The following is a 17,280-nucleotide window of genomic DNA, read 5'->3' on the forward strand; positions in this document are numbered from 1 at the left end:
CAGGCAAGTGGAGAGTATTCCATCACACTCCTGACTTGTGCCTTGTAGATGGTGGACAGGTTTTGGGGAGTCAGGAGGTGAGTTACTCACCACCGGATTCCTAGCCTCTGACTGGTCTTGTAGTTACAGTATATGGTAGGCCAGTTCAGTTTCTGGTCAAGGTAACTGCCCAGGATGTTGACAGTGGGGGATTCAGCAATGGCAATGCCACTGAATGTCAAGGGGAGATGGTAGGATTCTCTCTTGTTGGAAATGGTCATTGCTTGGCACTTGTATGGCATGAATTTAAGTTGCCACTTATCAGCCCAAGCCTGAATGTTGTCCAGGTCTTGCTGCAAATAGACACATACTGCTTCAGTATCTGAGTAGTCACAAATGGTGCTGAACATTGTGAAATCTTCAGCGAATATCCTACTTCTGACCTTTTGATGGAGGGAAGGTTATTGAAGAAGCGGTTGAAGATGGTTGAGACTTGGATACTACCTTGAGGAACTGCTGCAGTGATGTGCTGGGACTGAGATGATTGACCTCCAATAACCACAACCATCTTCCTTTGTGCTAGGTATGACTCAAACTAGTGGAGCGTTTCCTCCCGATTCCCATGACTCCAGTTTTGCTAGGGCCTCTTGATGCCACACACGGTCAAATTCTGCCTTGATGTCAAGGGCCGTCACTCTCACCTCACCTCTAGAGTTCAGCGTTCTTGTCCATGTTTGGACCAAGGCTGTAATGAGGTCAGAAGCTGAGTAGCCATGGTGGAACCCAAACTAAAGTGTCAGTGAGTAAGTGCTGCTTGATAGCACTGTCAATGACACCTTCCATCACTTTTCTGATAATTGAGAATAGATTGATGGGGCAGTAATTGGCTGGGTCAGATTTGTCCTGCTTCTTGAGCTACAGACTGTGGTTGTATATAATTCTGCTGCTGCTGGTGGCGCACAGCGCCTCATTGATGCCCAGTTTTTGAGTTGCTAGACCTGTTCAAAATCTATGCCATTTAACACAGTGGTAGTGCCACACAAGACAATGGTGGGTATCTTCAATCTGAAGGCTGGAATTCGTCTCCACAAGGACTGTGCAGTGGTCACTCCTACCATGGACAGATGCGCCTGCGACAGGTAGACTGGTGAGCATGGAGGTCAAGTAGGTTTTTCCCTCTTATGGCTCCCTCACCATCTGCCACAGACCCAGTCTAGCAGCATATCCATTAGGGCTCAGCCAGTAGTGATGATAGACCAAGAGTACATTTTGTGCTATTGTCACCCCTAGTACCTCTTCCAAATGGTGTTCAACATGGAGGGGCATTGATTCATGAGGAGGAGTGGTTGGCTGGTGGGATTTGGGGAGGATAAAGCAGATAGTTGGTAACTAATCCATGTTTGACCTGATGCTATGAGACTTCATGGGGGCCGGAGTCAATGTTGAGGACTCCCAGGGCTACTCCCTCCTGATTGTATACCACTGTGCCATCATCTCTGGTGGGTCTATCTTGACAGTGTCTGCTCCCTTATTTCCCTGCCTCTGTGTTAGCTTAAAGCCTGTTGGATTTTGGGAATTTGGTGAGTGAGGAAATTTGGTGCACTGAGGGAGGAGGGAAGGAGGTAAGTGATTGGTTGGTGAATATTTTGCTCACTTATCTTTTGAAGCTCGTGTAACTTATTAGTAATTGTAAGGTTTCATTAGTCATAGTAAGGTTTACTAATAGTAAAGCTCATTGGGAGTAGTAGGGTTTATTAATTATAAATTAAGTAATAACAGAGTAATTAACATGTAATAAAGATGGCAAGGCAAGTGATGTGTTGCAACTGCAGAATGTGGAAATTCCTGGATACCAGTGTGATCCAGGGAAAACATGTCTGTATTAAGTGCCAGCAGCTTCAGCTCAGAGTCATTGGAGGCCGAGCTTCAGACACTGACGGAGGGGGAAAGTTACCTGGACACTTTGTTCCAGGAGGCGGTCACACCCCATAGGTTAGGGTCTTCTGATTTGGTCAGTGGTCAGGGCAAGAAGGGTGTGACTGCAAGTGAGGCAGAAGTAGAGGAACCTCAGCCCTTGCAATTGTCCAATAGGTTTGAGGTTCTCAGAGCTTGTGGGGATGAAAGCAGGACTGCAGTGTGGATGAGTGAACTGACCTTGGTACCATGGTACAGGAAGCCTTTCAAGAGGGGGAAGTTAATAGGAATGTAATGGTAGTAGGGGACAGTATAGTAGGGGATTGACACAATTCTCTGTAGCTGAGAGAGTCCAGATGGCTGTTTTGCCTGCCCAGTGCCAGGGTTTTGGACATATGCTTGGGACTGGAGGGGAACTTGCAGGGGAGGGGACGATGGGAGGGAGGATTCAGGGTTGTCATGGTCCATGTTGGTACCAACAACATAGACAAGATAGTAGTGGAGGCTAGGTTATTGAATTTATTCAAGGCAGAGTTTGATAGATAAGGGAGTCATGAGCTGTGAAGGGCAGACAGGAAAGTGAAATTGAGACCACAACCAGATCAGCCATGATCTTATTGAACAGTGGAGCAGGCTCGAAGGGTTGAATGGCACACTCCTGCTCTTAAGTCCTATGTTCCAATGTTTTCACTTCTGACAAAATGCCATCAATCTGAAATATTAACTCTGTTTCTCTCTCCGCAGATGCTGCCTGACCTGTTGGGTAGTTCCAGCATTCACTGTTATTTCTGATTTCCAGCATCTTTAGTATTGTTCTTTTTCTTTCAGTATATTGGTCTTGACTAACGATCCACAACTTGAGCAGGATCATTATTAATAAAGACCACAACTCTAGGATCACTACTAGTAACAAGCTATTATCTGGTATGAGGCCAGCCCTGTGTTATAGCTGGGGCAGGACCAGAATTCAGACCTGAATGCAGAGGGCTCCAGTTTTATAACAGGAACAACTGTAACTTGATCCTCAAGAGAGAATCAGGGAACAGAAAGATCCAACTGCATGATACATGGGGCATGGGTGTATATGGATCAATTCATAAGCCATGTTTGCTCTGATGATTTTATGATGTTTTGTCTTGGACAAGACAATTGGATAAATGGGTTTATCTCAAGTGTAATATAATCCCACTCACATTTAGCAAAACTAGTATGGAACACCAAGGACTCCAGGCCTGCAGCCATTTCTTACCCTGACTGAGTATTGTAGCTCTGCCTAGTCATGACCTGAGAGTTGGAGGCCTTAATTCCAGCACATTTCTGAACCCGCCCAGCTCCAGCACGTGCTGAACCCACCCAGCTCCAGCACAGTTCGGGCCTCTCAGCTTTAATCAGTATTAACTTTACTCTGGATTTTCATTTCTCATACATTGTTTCCCCCACCCCATATAGAAATACTCCTGTACGTGTAACCCACCTCCTGTGAGTTCATGGTCAGGGACTAGTACAGGAGCTCAGTTTGATCAGTGCTAATCTGGTCTTTCTGCTGTATGTAACTGGAATTGAGCAAAGCTGAGGAACACCTGCTCGAGGGAGATCTGGTTGACCGAATAATCCTTGATATTGTATTCCTCCTTGGCCCTTTCTAGTGTGCCGAAAATCTGCAAACAAGGGGAGGAAAATGGAAGTGATTCTCCATTTACATGCAAGCATGACAATTACAAGCTCGAGCTTCTAGTAATATTAGCTGTTGGTGAGCAAAGGGTTCACGTCAGCAAGAACACTATCGGTAGGTTAGTAATTTCAGTTACTGTGAGCACTATCAATGGGTTAATATCAGCTAAGGAATGAATACTATCGATAGTATTTTCAGTTACAGTGAGTACTATTGATGGGTTAGTATCAGCAAGCAGTGAGCAGTGAGATGGTTTAATAACTCAATTAATAATGAATACTATTGATGGGTTAGTAATATTAGTTCTCCTCTGGGCCTGATAAGAAAGCCTTTGGCCTTCCATGTTAGCTCCACACCCTGATCATGGTCCTGAGCTCCCGCTCTCTCCCCCACGAACCACTGGCTGTTGCAGTATTTTATTAAAGTTCAGCATGGCCTCCACATCCTCGGCCTGTCCACCTTCCCCGTTTGCAATGACTCCCCTGTTAAAATTGGGGCCAAATCTACACTCCGAACACTGAGTCTCGCTCCTCTCTTTAATTGCTGTTCTTGGATGTACAGGAAGTTGTGTAAATGGGAGCAGGAAATTACAAAGGGACACAGAGAGATTAAGTATATAAGCAAAACTCTTGACAGGTGGAGTTCAATGTGGGGAAATGTGAGGTCACCCACTTTGAATCTCTGAAAGACAAATCAGAATATTTCTTGTTGTTGAGACACTAAATCTGTGAAGGACCGAAAGGATTTAGGTGTCCGCCTACACATTACTAAAATCTGGTGCATATGTATGCAAAGTAACCAAAAAGACTGATAGCAAATGGCCTTTAACTCAAGAGCATTGGATTCATAGTGAGGAAGTGAAGTTTCAGCTGTACTGAGCCTTTGTCAGATCTAATCTGGAGTAACTGTACATCACTTTGGGCACTGCACCTCAGGAAGGAGATAGAGATGACACAGTCATCACCAGATTCACCAGAATGACACTGGGGCTCAAAGGGTTAAATTAGGAAGAAAGGTTGTATAGATTGGGTTTGTATTCCCATCTGATTGAGATGTTTAAAATTATTAAACAAATTGACAATGTAGATATAGAGAATCTATTTGCCCTGGTAGGGGAGTCCAGAAAAAGGGGGTATAACCTCAAAATTAGAACTCGGTCATTCAGGGGTGATGTCAGGAAGCACTTCTTCACACAAAGGGCAGTGGGAATCTGGAACTTTCTCCCCAAAAGGTTGTGGATGCTAAAACAATTGATTGAGTGGTGTCACAGGTTTGAGAGGCTGTATGATCCCCTCCCTGTTCCTACATAGCAGATGCAGGGCTGAACGGCCCCCTCTTGTTCTGAGGGGCTGAATGGCCTCCTGCTGTTCTGAGGGGCTGAATGGCCTCCTGTTCCTATGCTGGGCCATTTCCTGCAGCCTCTCTCTGGAAGCTTCTGGTGCAGTGACAGTTGTGAATCTTTTCTCCCAGGATCCCAGTCAAACAAAGTAACCTACCTGAGGCCATGTCAAGTCTTGGCTGGTTAAGTGGTAATGCACCATTCCATGATGCTCATCTTTTACAATACTGCCTGTCAAACAATGAAACAAAAGGACGTTAGAGCCAGAAATAAAAATAAAATGACATAATAAATATTAAAAGGACAAACAATAACCAATGAAATGGGCTCCTTAACCATTCCAGGTACACACCCCCTGGGTATGGTGACTGGGTACTAGAAGTGACTGAGTTCAAAGCTCAGCAGGAAAACTGCAAATTACATTCAATAAATCTGATCATTTGTGCACAGATACCGACGGTCTCACCACGTCGGCTTGTCGTAAAAACTCAAATGGTTCACTTATGTCCATTCTTAGCTGATCTGGCCCACAGATGACTTCAGCCACACAATTGTGTGGTCAACTCTCAATGCCTGCAGGGCAATCAGGAATTGGAAATAAGCGCAGCCTTTTCAATGGTGCCCAGATCCTGAGAACAAAACTAAAAACATCAGGATGGGGCCCATTTTATCAATGAAATCAGTTGTCAGTGAACAAACAGACTTCATGTCACAATGCCCTGTCACTGAACTATGCTTTCTCTAGATCTCAATGTCTTCTTGTCTTCACACATCATAGCTAGCTCTAGTCCCATTATCCAATGCCCACACATTTTGAACAGAGTTTAATGAAATACAGGCATGAGCAGAGACCCTGAAGATTCTTTCAATCCATAGCCCAGGGCACTGAGGCCAAAAGCAACATCCTTCCTACCCTATAACAATCCCCAAGGTCAAGTGATACAGCATAGAATGTGAGAGCGATTCTCCTATCCACGGAAAGTGCGTGAGAGAGAGCAATAAAGACCGTGAGAGAGGGAGGGCGCACGAGAGAGACAGAGGGAGAGAGAGTGCGTGAGTGACTGTGAGAGAGAGAATGCTTGAGCGATTGTGAGGGGGAGACAGGGTGAGAGAGAGAGAGAGAAAAAGAGAGAGGGTGAGAGAGGGAGGGGGAGGGAGAGGGAGGGCCGGCCGCGAGAGGGGGGGCAGCTGCAAGATGGGGGGTGCGGCCACGAGGGGGGGGCAGCTGCGAGATGGGGGGCCGGCCGCGAAGTGGGGGGGGGCCACGAGGTGGGGGGCCGGCCACGAGGGCGGGGGGGCGCTCATGAGAGAGGGATTGCTTGACAAAATGAGAGAGAGCACTTGTGTGTGAAAGAGAGAAACTGAGAGCATGAGAGAGAGCGCGCAATCATGTGTGAGTGGGAGAGTGGGGGGAGAGGTGCAGCAGAAGGAGAGCACGAGAGGGCGGGCAAGGGGGGCGGGCGAGGGCATGGCAGGGTGCAGAAGACCGCAAGAGAGAGAGAGAGCAGGGGAGAGAAAAAAGAGGCAGAGAAGGGGAACGAGGGATATGGAGAGAGAGGAACACACACTGATTCAGAAAGAAATTGAGACAGAGTGAATGAGAGGGACAGAGAGAGACAGAGTAAGAATGAGTGACAGCATTAGAGTGTGAGAGAGAGTTTGACAGCAAGGTTATGTTAGAGAATGTGTGTGTAACAGAGAGAGAGAGAGAGAGAGTTTCCTATTTAATGAGCGGTTTACGTAGGGAAATCCAAATGAAGTTAGGTCTTTACCTTCAAATGATGTTTCAATAAAGTTCTTGAAAGGCTTGAGATCAGGTTTATCCCCGTGGATTTTGACCAGTAACGTATATCCGCTGCCAAATTTACTCTTGAGGTGCTGGGGACTCCCGAGGCACTTGAACTGACCGTTGACCATCACAGCCAGCCTGGTGCAGAGTGCCTCACACTCCTCCATACTGAAACACAGCGTGCAGTCTTATTGAAGACCAATTACAGCATGTAATAGAAACATAGTACTGCATTCAATTCTGAGCACCACACCTTAGGAAGGATATATTAGTTGTCTGCAGATTAGATTCACCAGAATACTGCTGAGGCTACAAGAGTTAAATTATAGGGACATGTTGCATAGACTTAAAAACAAAAAAACTGCGGATGCTGGAAATCCAAAACAAAAACAGAATTACCTGGAAAAACTCAGCAGGTCTGGCAGCATCAGCGGAGAAGAAAAGAGTTGACGTTTCGAGTCCTCATGACCCTTCGACAGAACTTGAGTTCGAGTCCAAGAAAGAGTTGAAATATAAGCTGTTTTAAGGTGTGTGTGTGGGGGGCGGAGAGATAGAGAGAGAGAGAGAGAGGTGGAGGGGGGGGTGTGGTTGTAGGGACAAACAAGCAGTGATAGAAGCAGATCATCAAAAGATGTCAATGACAATAGTACAATAGAACACATAGGTGTTAAAGTTGGTGATATTATCTAAACGAATGTGCTAATTAAGAATGGATGGTAGGGCACTCAAGGTATAGCTCTAGTGGGTATTTTTTTATAATGGAAATAGGTGGGAAAAGGAAAATCTTTATAATTTATTGGAAAAAAAAGGAAGGGGGCAACAGAAAGGGGGTGGGGATGGGGGAGGGAGCTCACGACCTAAAGTTGTTGAATTCAATATTCAGTTCGGATAGCTGTAAAGTGCCTAGTCGGAAGATGAGGTGTTGTTCCTCCAGTTTGCGTTGGGCTTCACTGGAACAATGCAGCAAGCCAAGGACAGACATGTGGGCAAGAGAGCAGGGTGGAGTGTTAAAATGGCAAGCGACAGGGAGGTTTGGGTCATTCTTGCGGACAGACCGCAGGCGTTCTGCAAAGCGGTCGCCCAGTTTACGTTTGGTCTCTCCAATGTAGAGGAGACCACATTGGGAGCAACGAATGCAGTAGACTAAGTTGGGGGAAATGCAAGTGAAATGCTGCTTCACTTGAAAGGAGTGTTTGGGTCCTTGGACGGTGAGGAGAGAGGAAGTGAAGGGGCAGGTGTTGCATTTTTTGCGTGGGCATGGGGTGGTGCCATAGGAGGGGGTTGAGGAGTAGGGGGTGATGGAAGAGCGGACCAGGGTGTCCCGGAGGGAGCGATCCCTACGGAATGCCGATAAGGGGGGTGAAGGGAAGATGTGTTTGGTGGTGGCATCATGCTGGAGTTGGCGGAAATGGCGGAGGATGATCCTTTGAATGCGGAGGCTGGTGGGGTGATAAGTGAGGACAAGGGGGACTCTATCATGTTTCTGGGAGGGAGGAGAAGGCGTGAGGGCGGATGCGCGGGAGATGGGCCGGACACGGTTGAGGGCCCTGTCAACGACCGTGGGTGGAAAACCTCGGTTAAGGAAGGAGGAGGACATGTCAGAGGAACTGTTTTTGAATGTAGCATCATCGGAACAGATGCGACGGAGGCGAAGGAACTGAGAGAATGGGATGGAGTCCTTACAGGAAGCGGGGTGTGAGGAGCTGTAGTCGAGATAGCTGTGGGAGTCGGTGGGTTTGTAATGGATATTGGTGGACAGTCTATCGCCAGAGATTGAGACAGAGAGGTCAAGGAAGGGATTATTAATTTTGCTTCCAATCTCCACCCCTCCATCATTTTCATGTGGACCATCTCCGACACTTCCCTTCCCTTCCTTGACCTCTCTGTCTCAATCTCTGGCGATAGACTGTCCACCAATATCCATTACAAACCCACTGACTCCCACAGCTATCTCGACTACAGCTCCTCACACCCCGCTTCCTGTAAGGACTCCATCCCATTTTCTCAGTTCCTTCACCTCCGTCGCATCTGTTCCGATGATGCTACATTCAAAAACAGTTCCTCTGACATGTCCTCCTCCTTCCTTAACCGAGGTTTTCCACCCACGGTCGTTGACAGGGCCCTCAACCGTGTCCGGCCTATCTCCCGCGCATCCGCCCTCACGCCTTTTCCTCCCTCCCAGAAACATGATAGGGTCCCCCTTGTCCTCACTTATCACCCCACCAGCCTCCGCATTCAAAGGATCATCCTCCGCCATTTCCGCCAACTCCAGCATGATGCCACCACCAAACACATCTTCCCTTCACCCTTATCGGCATTCCGTAGGGATCGCTCCCTCCGGGACACCCTGGTCCACTCCTCCATCATCCCCTACTCCTCAACCCCCTCCTATGGCACAACCCCATGCCCATGCAAAAGATGCAACACCTGCCCCTTCACTTCCTCTCTCCTCACCGTCCAAGGACCCAAACACTCCTTTCAAGTGAAGCAGCATTTCACTTGCATTTCCCCCAACTTAGTCTACTGCATTCGTTGCTCCCAATGTGGTCTCCTCTACGTTGGAGAGACCAAACGTAAACTGGGCGACCACTTTGCAGAACACCTGCGGTCTGTCCGCAAGAATGACCCAAACCTCCCTGTCGCTTGCCATTTTAACACTCCACCCTGCTCTCTTGCCCACATGTCTGTCCTTGGCTTGCTGCATTGTTCCAGTGAAGCCCAACGCAAACTGGAGGAACAACACCTCATCTTCCAACTAGGCACTTTACAGCCATCCGTACTGAATATTGAATTCAACAACTTTAGGTCGTGAGCTCCCTCCCCCATCCCCACCCCCTTTCTGTTTCCCCCTTCCTTTTCTTTTTTTTCCAATAAATTATATAGATTTTCCTTTTCCCACCCATTTCCATTATAAAGAGAGAAAAAGAAAAAAAAAACCTATTTATTTATTTATTTACATCTTTTATGCTCTCCCCACCCCCACTAGAGCTATACCTTGAGTGCCCTACCATCCATTCTTAATTAGCACATTCGTTTAGATAATATCACCAACTTTAACTTTAACACCTATGTGTTCTATTGTACTATTGTCGTTGACATCTTTTGATGATCTGCTTCTATCACTGCTTGTTTGTCCCTACAACCACACCCCCCCCCCACCTCCACCTCTCTCTCTCTATCTCTCCGCCCCCCACACACACACACCTTAAAACAGCTTATATTTCAACTCTTTCTTGGACTCGAACTCAAGTTCTGTCGAAGGGTCATGAGGACTCGAAACGTCAACTCTTTTCTTCTCCGCCGATGCTGCCAGACCTGCTGAGTTTTTCCAGGTAATTCTGTTTTTGTGTTGCATAGACTTGATGGTTCTGCATACAATTGAATACAATTAATGTAGGTGGTGGACATTAATGAGGATTCACTTGTGCTCCTAGAACATGGCAAGAGGTGAAGGCTGGAAACAAAAAAATTCCAACAGAAAACTAAAATCCTCATGGCCATTGTGGAAAATGGCAGACAGCAAATGTGGATGATATGATTAACCTCTGATGTTCTCAGAGTCTGAACCATTCTCTGCTATCTGTTCTATTCTAGAAGGTCAGCTGGTGAAGTTTATAGACCAGGCTTGTATTCCACAGAGTAATAAAGAGCAAGGGGCGATAGAATCTTTTCTTTTAATTTGTTGTGGGCATCCCTGGCTAGGCACCACTTGTTGCCCATCCCTAATTGCCCTTGAGAAGGTGGTGGTGAACTTCCTTCTTGAACCGCTGCAGTCCATGTGGTGTAGGTACACCCACAGTGCTGTTAGGGAGGGGGTTCCAGAATTTTCACCCAACAACAGTGAAGGAAGGCAAGATAGTTCCAAGTCAGGATGGTGTGCGACTTGGAGGGGAACATGCTGGTGGTGGTGTTCCCATGTGCCTGCTGTCCTTGTCCTTCTGGATGGTTGAGTTTGCAAGGTTCTGTCAAAGGAACCATGGCGAGTTGCTGCAGCTGATAGGTGATGGTGGCATAGTAGTGATGTCACTGGACCAGTAATGCTTTGGGGACACGGATTTAAAGGTTCAACTCTCACCATGGCAGCTGGTGGAATTTAAATTTAATTAAATTTAAATTAATTGATAAAAAATAGAAATGAAAGCTATGTCAGGTATACAAATAGTCAATTGGTAGTACAGAAGTTAGATATTGCTGAAAAATATACATGTCTAAGCTTTTCGTCTTGCACTCATCAGGACACAGCTGAAATAGGGTGCATCAAAGGCATCCTGCAGGATAATGGCTACTCTGATCAAATCATTTTGTGCTGTATATCACGCAAACTCATGAACAGGCCTAAGACTGTTACTGGTCAGCCCTGAAAAGTAGCCAGTCTATCAGATTACCCTGGAAGGGCAAGGTATCTCAAAAATTTGAGTAACAGGTGAAGCTAGCTGTTTCACACTGCTACTATGTAGTAGCAGCACAAGTGGTATATGCCAGCAACGGGATGTTGCCGTCAAGCCAGTAGGACATTCTGCCTATCACATAAATGAGTAATGTGGTGCATGAATTTCAGTGCCAGTGTGATGCTGGGTATATAGGCAGTACATCCCAAAGACTGGGGGATCATATCAAACTGCTTGTCCCAGCTGTTGTTCAAAACATTCAGGGTACAGACTGTCCCCAACCAGCCAGCCTGTGCTTGCAAAATTCAAACAGTGTCCAACATAAGATGTAATACCGCAATTGGACAACATTTGTTAAATAATCCTCAGTGTGCTAAAAATTACGCTGACAACCAATTTAAGCTTGTCAGTCGGGCTCGTAATGTGGCACATTTGTGTGTATTGGAAGCTATATTAATACACCGGGCCCTGTTCTTTGCAGACATACAGAACATGTACACACAATGCGCCTGTTTTCAGCTAAACAAAATAAGTGACAGCCATTTGTTGACTCATTCTTCAGGGCAATGCCTTGACCAATCAGGGTCAAGCAGCCTGGTTTAAATTTCAAAAAAATGCCTGGCAGTTAACTCAGTCACCATCAGTGGTGCATCCTCCATGGCAATGCCACATGCCAACCAATCAGCACTCTCTTCAGATACAGTATAAATTGTTGTTTTCCACCTTATATTGATATTCTTGCAAGTGTCCTGACCAGGACAAGATGAAAAGCTTAGACATGACTCCTTTTTCAGCAATACTCAAAGCTATCTCAGTGATGATGGCATGAAATTATCATCGATTGTCATACAAACGCATCTGATTCACTAATGTCCTTTATAAAGGAAATCTGGCTTCCTTACCTGGTCTCGCCTATGTGTGACTCCAGACCCACAGCAATGTGGTTAGCCTTAAGTACCCTTTGAAATGGCCCAGCAAGCCACTCAGTTGTATCAAACTGCTGCAGAAAAGTCAGAAAGGAACAAAACCAGATGGATCACCTGGCATCAACTTAGGCACCGGAATTGACAATAGCACCCCCAGTCCTGTCGACCCTACAAAATTCTCTTTAACATCTGGGGACTTTTGCCAAAATTTGGAGAGCTGTCCCATAAACGAGAATCAAAGAATCACCTAAAGGATGTATCTGCCAGACTGGGCTTCTGGCAGGTAGTGGTGAGGGAACCAACAAGGGGGAAAAACCTACTAGACCTGATCCTCACCAATCTACCTGTCTCAGATGCATCGGTTCATGACAGTATAGGTAGGAATGATCACCGCACAGTCCTTGTGAAGATGAAATACAGTCTTCACATTGAAGATACCCTCTATTGTGTTATGTAGCATCACCAACATGTTAAATGGGGTAGATTCAGAACAGATCTAGCAGCTAAAACTGGGCATCCATGAGGCGTTCTGGGTCATCATCAGCAACAGAATTGTATTCAACCACAATCTGTAACCTGGTCCAGCCTATCACTCATTCTACCATCACCATCAAGCCAAGGGATCTTGGGAGTCATACATAGCACAAAGGAAGATGGTTGTGGTTGTTGGAGGTCAATCATCTCAGTCCCGGGACATCACCACAGGAGTTCCTCAGGGTAGTATCCTAGGTCCAACCATCTTAGCTGCTTCATCAATGACCTTCCTTCTATCATGAGGTCAGAAGTGGGGATGTTTGTTGATGATTGCACAATGTTCAACACCATTCACAATACCTCAGATCTTGAAGCAGTCCATGTCCATACAGCAACACATGGACAATACTCAGACTTGGGCTGATAAGTGGCAAGTAACATTCACTCCACACAAGTGCCAGGCAATGACCATCTCCAGCAGAGAGAATCTAACCGTCTCCCCTTGACATTCAATGGCATTACAATCACTGAATGCCCCACTAAGGTTTTATTGGTTAGCTCTGCTGCCTGGTACTTTTTAATGGTCACTCTTATCAATTACTTTTTAAAATGATCAATTTATTGCTTTGACATTGATTTTTTTGGAAACTCATTTTTAATATGTTTCTGAAATGTGTTCATCAGCCCCTTGAGTGAGAAAAACTTGAAAAGTTACCCCTCACGTGAAAAGGTGGACAACCATACCAAGAAAGACAATGGCAATGGAAACATGGAAACATCACCCCTTCAAGCTCTCCTCCTAGTCACACACCAGGCTGACTGGAACTATATTGCCGTTCCTCCATTGTCACTGGATCAAAATCTAGGAACTTCCTGCCCTACACAACCATGAGTATACCAACACCATATGGACTGCAGAGGTTCAAGAAGGGGGCTCATTACCATCTTCTCAAGAGCAATGGGATGTGCAACAAATGCAGACTTGCCAGCGATGCCATATTCCATGAAAGAATATAAAAAAATACTGCTACTATTGTGTACGGATGGTGGATGAGGTGCCAATCAAGTGGGCTGCTTTGTCCTGGATGGTGTCAAGCTTCTTGAGTGTTGTTGGAGCTGGATTCACCCAGACAAGCAGAGATTATTCCATCACACTCCTAACTTATGCCCTGTAGATGATGGACAGGCTTTGTGGTGTCAAAAGGTGAGTTACTCATTCCAGAACTTCCAGCCTCTGACCTGCGCTTGTAGCCACAGTATTTTTATGGTTAGTTCATTTAAGTTTCTAGTCAATGGTGACTCTGAGGATGTTATGGATGGGTATTCAATGATGGTAATGAACATAAGAACTTAGACTTAGGAGCAGGAGTAGGTCATTCGGCCCTTTGAGCCTGCTCTGCCATTCATTGAGGTCATGGCTGATCTGGTTGCACTCAACTTCACTTTGCCGTCTACCCCTCATAACCATTGAATGTCAAGGAGAGATGGCTAGGTTGAAGTGTTTATGATTTTTAAAGTATTTTATTTGGTAGGTAGAGAGAAGCTATTTTCTTTGGTGGAAGAATCCAGAACAAGGGGGCATAACCTTACAATTAGAGTCAGGCTGTTCAGGGACAATGACAGGGCACTGCTGTACACAAGGGTAATGGGAATGTGGAACACTCTCCTTCAAAAAGCAATTGACGTTGTGGGGTCAAATGAAATTGAAAAACTGAGATTGATAAGATTTTTGTTCGTCAAGAGCACCAACAGTTATGGAACCAAGGTGGATAAATGGAATTAAAGTACCGATAAGCCATGATCTAAATGATAGTGCAGGCTGAAGGGGCTGAATTGCCTCCTCCGGTTATTATGAATGATAGTGTACTCTAACAGAGAAGCAAACTGCCTACCTGTGAGAAGTGATGACAATAGACTTCCCGTTGTGTAGAAATCTGGTCATTGCATCCCATAAGAGTCTCCTGGAAACGGGATCCATGCCGGTGGAAGGTTCATCCAGGAAGATGACAACAGGGTTTCCGGTCATCGCCACTGCGGCACTCAACTTCCTCTTATTTCCACCACTAGGACAGGACAAAACCAGCAGCAGCATGATTCTCAGCACGGGGAGACAAAGACCAGGAATCTCAGTGCGGGGAGAGAGAGGGGCCAGGAATCTTGGCACTGGAAGAAGCCAGGAACCTCTTTTACAGGGAGACAGAGAGGTCAGGAATCTCTTTAAAGGGAGACAGTGACCAGAAATCCCTGGACAGGGAAAGAGGCTGGGAATCTTTACTTAGGGAGAGACTAGGAATCTCAGCACAGGCAGAGACTGGGAATCTCATAACAGGGAGGAACCAGGAATCTCAGCAGAGGGAGGGACTAGAAATCACAGCACATTGAAAGACTGGGAATCGCAGCACAGAGAGAGAGAGAGACTGGCAATCTTAGCAAAAGGTTCCCTCCTTCCCCTCCTGGGAGTTTCCTTGTTGTTGATCTGGAAGCCTACGGATGGCACGGCCTCAAAATGACTACAGTCCTTCTCTCCTTCATTACCACCTGCCCCCAGCCCAACCCAACAAACCCAAATAAGTTCACCTCAGTTATGTAATCACCCCCGTATGTTTTGCAATCGGGCAGAATCAGGAAAGGCACTGCAGTCCATTATGTGATGGACTGAATGGCCTCCTCTGTGCTGTGAACTTTATGGCCATTGAGAAAAATTCGCCAACACCAGCCCTTCCATCTAATATGAATGAACAGTGAAGAGAATGCAAGGGTAAGGAGGTGTAGTGAAGGCCTGGCTTTACTCACCTGTATGTCCGTACCAGCTTCTGGGCGTAAGGTTCGAGCAAGAGACTCTGCATCACATCATCCACACACTGGGTAATGGCATGCTCAGGAATGCCCCGTAATCGTGCATACATAAATAGAGTTTCCCGCCCTGTCATGTGACCAAGAAGAGCATCAAACTGGGGACAGTAACCAATGTTCTGCCGCACCTATCCAGAAACAGAGAGGAAAAAAAAAACAAAGAAATAAAGAAAACTCAGTGGGCTAAGGTTTCATGATCTGCAACCCACGGTCCACCTGCGAGATGTGAAACCCCCCACTCCCTCCTCTGGTGGGATGTGAAACCCCATTCCCCTCTGGTGGGATGGGAATGCCCCCCCGACCCCCCCGCCTCCTGAGGGATGGGAACGCCCTCTGCCTGGTGCCAAGAGCCAAGACCTGTCTGGGAAACTTCTCCCATACTTTACTACCCACTTGTCTTCCTCAGTCCAGTTAACAATGACCTACCTGCAATGCCCAGAAACTGCCCTGGCAAAAAATGAAAGGGTGTCAGCTCCAATGTAGTGTATATCACTATTTAACTGTACAGTTGTTGTGGCACTGGAGAAGGTGCAAAAGAGGTTCAGCACAATGATACCCGAGCTAAGATGTTATACCTACCAGGATTAACTAAACAGGTGGGGGTTCTGTTCTCTAGAAAAGGGAAGACTGCGTGGTGACCCAATAGATCTGTTTAAGATTATGAAAGGGTTTGATAGGATAGACATAGAGTGGATGTTCCCATTTGTGGAGCAGATCAGAACCAGCGGCCATCAATATAAGACAGTGACTAATGAGTCCAACAGGAAATTTAAGAAAAACCTCTGCCCAGAGAGTGGTGAGCATATGGAAACTGCTACCACAAAAGGTGGTTAAGGTAAATAGTATAGACACATTTAAGGGCAACCTGAAAGAGAAAGGAAATAGAAGAATATGCTGAAGGGTGGGAGGCGGTTGAATTTAAGCATAAACACCAGCATAGACCAGCTGGACAAAATGGCCAGTTTCTGTGCTGTAAGCACTATGTACTATTGAATGGCTGGCAAGTACTCACCCTTTTTTTGTCTTTCAGGATGCTGTAACCTTTGACATAGGCATTTCCCCCACTTATCTTCTCATCACCAGTCAACATCTTGAAGGTGGTTGATTTTCCAGCTCCATTAAACCCCAACAATCCAAAACATTCCCCTTTATTTACAGCTAAAGAAATCTTGTTCACAGCAAAAACTGACTCTTTGTGATAAATCTGAAAGACAAAGTGTGAATTACAGACTAAGAGATCATTAAGCACTACAAATGTAAACACAACTGGGAGTTAATGCCAGGTAATGACCAGCTTGAATATCAGAAAGCCCAGCCATTTCCTCTTGACCTAAAATTGCCCCTTTGCCATTCCACCCCCAGCAAATCCTCAATCCTCAACCCAGCATTAAAGCCTTGGGGGTCACTTGAAAAGAACCGGCCACATCAAGACCGTAGCTACAAAAATAGGGCAGAAGCTGGTTATTCCATAATGAATGAAAGAAAGACTTGCATTTCTGTAGAGCATATAAAAAATAGGCACAGGGATAGACCATTTGGCCCCCTAAATCTGGCCCGCCCCCAAATCCCTTGATTCGCTGAGAGATCAAAAATCTATCTCACCTTGTATATATTCAATGACAGAGCATCCACAATCCTCTGGGGTAACAATTTCAAAGATTCACACACCATTAGTTACAGCCTGCCAGCTTAAAAATACCTTGTTTATCCCTACTCACTGCTTCCTGTCCATTAACCAATCCTACATCCACGCTAATATATTATCCCCAACTCCATGAGCCCTTGTCTTGTTTATTAATATTTTTTGTAGCACCTTTTTAGAAATCCAAGTATACTACGTATGCTGGTTCCCCTTTATTTACCCTACTGGTTACATTTTCAAAAAAACTAATAAATTTGTACAACACAATTTCCCTTTTGCAAAGCTGTGTTGACTTTGTCTGATT

The 17,280-nt window shown here is 45.8% G+C and overlaps 1 protein-coding gene across 2 annotated transcripts in view; it reads right to left on the reverse strand.

Moving 5' to 3' along the window:
- Positions 1–899: 899 nt before the first annotated feature.
- abca3b (ATP-binding cassette, sub-family A (ABC1), member 3b) overlaps positions 900–17,280 on the reverse strand; it is a 92,587-nt gene continuing 76,206 nt past the window's right edge. The window contains exons 25-30 of one of the 2 annotated variants that reach the window (XM_041206223.1): positions 16,347–16,538; positions 15,275–15,462; positions 14,374–14,544; positions 6,677–6,861; positions 5,062–5,135; positions 900–3,551 (exon numbers count right to left, since the gene is read on the reverse strand). In XM_041206223.1, the coding sequence (XP_041062157.1) occupies positions 3,420–3,551; positions 5,062–5,135; positions 6,677–6,861; positions 14,374–14,544; positions 15,275–15,462; positions 16,347–16,538 (942 nt within the window). In that variant the 3' untranslated portion in view covers positions 900–3,419. Of the gene's footprint in view, positions 3,552–5,061; positions 5,136–6,676; positions 6,862–14,373; positions 14,545–15,274; positions 15,463–16,346; positions 16,539–17,280 lie in introns of those variants that run through there. The other variant, XR_005945292.1, reaches the window with a different exon arrangement.

Source organism: Carcharodon carcharias, chromosome 15, assembly GCF_017639515.1.
Source record: "Carcharodon carcharias isolate sCarCar2 chromosome 15, sCarCar2.pri, whole genome shotgun sequence".
Taxonomy (NCBI): Eukaryota; Metazoa; Chordata; class Chondrichthyes; order Lamniformes; family Lamnidae; genus Carcharodon; species Carcharodon carcharias.